This window comes from Myotis davidii, unplaced genomic scaffold (assembly GCF_000327345.1).
Source record: "Myotis davidii unplaced genomic scaffold, ASM32734v1 scaffold424, whole genome shotgun sequence".
Taxonomy (NCBI): domain Eukaryota; kingdom Metazoa; phylum Chordata; class Mammalia; order Chiroptera; family Vespertilionidae; genus Myotis; species Myotis davidii.
The window spans coordinates 4,429,792-4,433,405 of NW_006295827.1; the positions used below are offsets into that span (position 1 = coordinate 4,429,792).

Genomic DNA, 3,614 nt, shown 5'->3' on the forward strand with positions numbered 1-3,614 from the left:
TCCCCTTTGGGGGTCCAACGACCCTTTCACAGGGGTCACCTAAGACCATTGGAAAACACATATATAAACAGTGGTTCTCAATCTTCCTAATACTGCGACCCTTTAGTACAGTTCCTCATGTTGTGGTGACCCCCAACCATAAAATCATTTTCATTGCTACTTCATAACCGTAATTTTGCTATTATTATGAATCGTAATGTAAATATCTGACATGCAGGATGTATTTTCATTGTTACAAATTGAACATAATTAAAGCATAGTGATTAATCACAAAACAATATGTAATTATGTATGTGTTTTCCGGTGGTCTTAGGGAACCCCTGTGAAAGGGTCGTTCGACCCCCAAAGAGGTCGCGACCCACAGGTTGAGAACCGCTGCTCTCCGTAGTACCTGGGACTACATTTGGCCCTCACTGCCCCATCACACATGGGTAAACTGTTTTCAAAAGGCTTTTGGACCCCCAGCCCCCAGTGCCTCCTGCAGCCTTGATGCTCAGAGGGGTCCACGTGGAGACTTGGAAAGGATGCTGAGTGGCTGCAGGGCTGGAATTTTGCCTCCTTCTCTTTCTGGCTGTGTGACCACCCCATCAGTACTTCACTGACATTTCCAAAAATACTGCATATTGAAAACTTCCTAAGCAAATACTCTCAAGGTTTTGTTATTATTATTATTTGCATTACTAATTCACTTCACTGTACTGATGGGGTGGTCATAATAATCTGGCCACTCAGTGTATATCAAGTATGTCCCTAAAGAATACTGTCCTGAGTTCATGTGGAATGGGCACAGAGTTTCTGTGTGGGAAGATGAAGACGTTTTGGAGATGGATGCTCATGATCAGCACATGACATGGTGAATATACTTAATGCCACTGAGCTGTACTTAAATGGTTAAAATTGTAAATTTATGTTATACACATTTTACCACAATAAAAATAGATTAAGTAAAATGTTTCTTAAAGTTTAAGAAATTCCCCCTTAACTGTGGGCCGGTGAGGACAGACTCCGGGCGCCTCAGCTCCCAGGCAGCACCTGGGTCTCTCTCCTCCCCAAGAGGCAGAGCTGGGACTGGGAATGCCGTCCCTCCCTGCCCCCCTGCCCCCTACCCTACCCAGGCACTCACATGGAACTCATAGATCTCGGTGAACCGCCGGTAGACCAGCTTCTCAGAGAGGTCCTGCCACTTCACCAGGAACATGTACACCTGGGGGTGGGAGGGCCTGTTCAGCTTCCTAGGAGGCCTCGCCTGCAGCTGGGCAGCCCCCGCCCCCCACGAGGGAAGCCTGAAGGACTGGGGACAGAGCACTCTGTGGGACACCCTGACCACAGAAAAGACCCTGAATTCAGGGACCCCAGAGCTGCCACTCTCCAGCTTTAGGACCCAGGACGAGATGATCGCCTCTCTCCAATTCCTCACCTGTCATTGGAGATAAAAGTAGGACCTCACCATAGGGCTGGTATGAGAGAGTTTCAGGAGGTAAGATACAGAAAGCGCTGAGCTCAGACAATACAAGAACCCAGTAAGGTATTGTACTGTTCCATGTACATAAAATGTCCAGAGTAGACAAGCCCATAGAGACAGAAGTAGATTAGTGGTTGCCAGGTATGGGGGAAGAATAGCCACTAGCGGTATAGGCTTACGGCGGGGGGGGGGTGGGGGTGGGGATGTGATGGAAATCTTCTAAAATTGATTATTGCAATGATTGTGCAACTCTATGCACATACTAGTACTAAAAACCATTGTATGCTTTACATAGGTGCACTGTATAACATGGAAATTATATCTCAGTCAAGCCATCATTTAAAAAATAATTAAGCCTGGCTGCTGTGGCTCAGTGGTTGAGCGTCAACATATGAACCAGGAGGTCACAATTTGATTCCTGGTCAGGGCACATGCCCGGGTTGCAGGTTTAATCCCCAGTGGGAGATGTGCAGGAGACATCCAATCAACGATTCACTCTTATCATGGATGTTTCTATCTCTCCCTTCCTCTCTAAAATCAATTAAAGAAATATTTTTTTAATGGTGGAAATGGGCCCTGGGCAGTGTTGCTAAGTGGTCAGAGCATTAGCTGGAGCACCGAAGGGTCACAGGTTCAATTACCGGTCAATTACTGAGGTGCAGACTTGATCCGGGGCTGGTCTGGTTGGAGCACATGTGAGAGGCAACCAATTGATGTGTTTCTCTCACATCAATGTTTCTCTCTCTCTTCCTCCCACTCTTCCACTCTCTCTAAAAATCAATGGAAAAAAAATGTCCTCAGTGCGGATTAACAACAAAAAGGTGAAATGGTAAATTTTATTATATATATTTTTTTAATCACAATAACTTAAAAAAAACAGCAATGTGATACTATGAACAATAAAAATGGTACAAAATAGAAAATCTAGAAATAGATCAAGTACATATGGAAATTTAGGATATGAGAAAAGTGGCAATTCCAATCACAGATGTAAAGGTGGATTTTTATAAAACTGGTGTTGGGACAACTGACACGCCTTTTAGGAAAAGGGAAAATTGGATTTGTTTTTCACACCACACAGCAGAAGTAAACTCCAAGTGGATCAGAGTCATAAATGTAAAAATTGAAACCATGTGAGTGCAACGAAACCGGGCCCCCTACACTGAAGCCAGGTGGCCCCCCAGGGACCTCAGACCGAAACCAGACCATAATAGTTTTTCTCTCTCTGTTTATTTTTAGTGTTTTTCAGCAGATTAACACCAGGCCTCCTCACAGTCCTCCAGAGACCACCAGGCTTGGCTGGTCCCAGAGGCCGGAGCAGGCGCCGTGAGCAGCCCAGTGACCCTCGGCAGACCTGCAGGCACTGCAGAACCACGTCCTCGAACTCAAGTAACAGCACCCTTGTTGGCCGACTGACTCTTTTTTTTTTTTTAATCTATATTCTTATTGATTTCAGAGAGGAAGGGAGAGGGAGAAAGAGAGAGAGAGACACATCAATGATGAGAGAGAGAATCATTGATCAGTTGCCTCCTGAATGCCCTACACTGGGGATCAAGTCTGCAACCCAGGCATGTGCCCTGACCAGGAATCGGATTGTGACTACCTGGTTCATAGGTCGACGCTCAACCACTGAGTGACAACAGCCGGGCTGCTACCTGACCCTTGAAGAAACTCGAGGTTTGTCAGTCAGGAAGATGGGATGTCTAGGTCAAATATGGACACGTATAGGACTAACCAACAGACTCTGCCGGGCTGCCATGACCTCATTCTGTCCTGCCCTTCCACGCTCCTTACCTTAGATGGCTTAGTTCCCACACTATCCAGACCCTGGATTAGAACTGATGACTATGCATAGCCCCTCCTCACCCTAATTCTTTACATTTAAATTTACTTCAAATCTTTTTTTAAATTACATCTTTATTGTTCAGATTATTACATTTGTTCCTCTTTCCCCCCCCCAATAACTCCCCTCCTCCCAGTTCCCACCCCACCCTCCACCCTCACTCCCCACCCACTGTCCTCACCCATAGGTGCACGATTTTTGTCCAGTCTCTTTCCGCATCTCCCCCACCCCTTTCCCCCCAAGAAATAGTCAGTCCATTCCCTTTCTATGTCCCTGATTCTATTATGATCACCAGATTATTTATTCACT

General features: G+C 45.8%; 1 protein-coding gene across 1 annotated transcript in view; it reads right to left on the bottom strand.

Annotated features, from left to right (window-relative positions):
• The window catches only part of NCF1 (neutrophil cytosolic factor 1), a 49,599-nt gene extending 46,378 nt beyond the window's left edge, over window positions 1-3,221 (bottom strand). Inside the window, exons 1-2 of the mRNA XM_015568555.1 lie at window positions 3,198-3,221; window positions 1,124-1,417 (exon numbers count right to left, since the gene is read on the bottom strand). Coding sequence (XP_015424041.1) covers window positions 1,124-1,417; window positions 3,198-3,221 — 318 coding nt within the window. The remainder of the gene's footprint in view (window positions 1-1,123; window positions 1,418-3,197) is intronic.
• Between the last annotated feature and the right edge of the window lie 393 nt (window positions 3,222-3,614).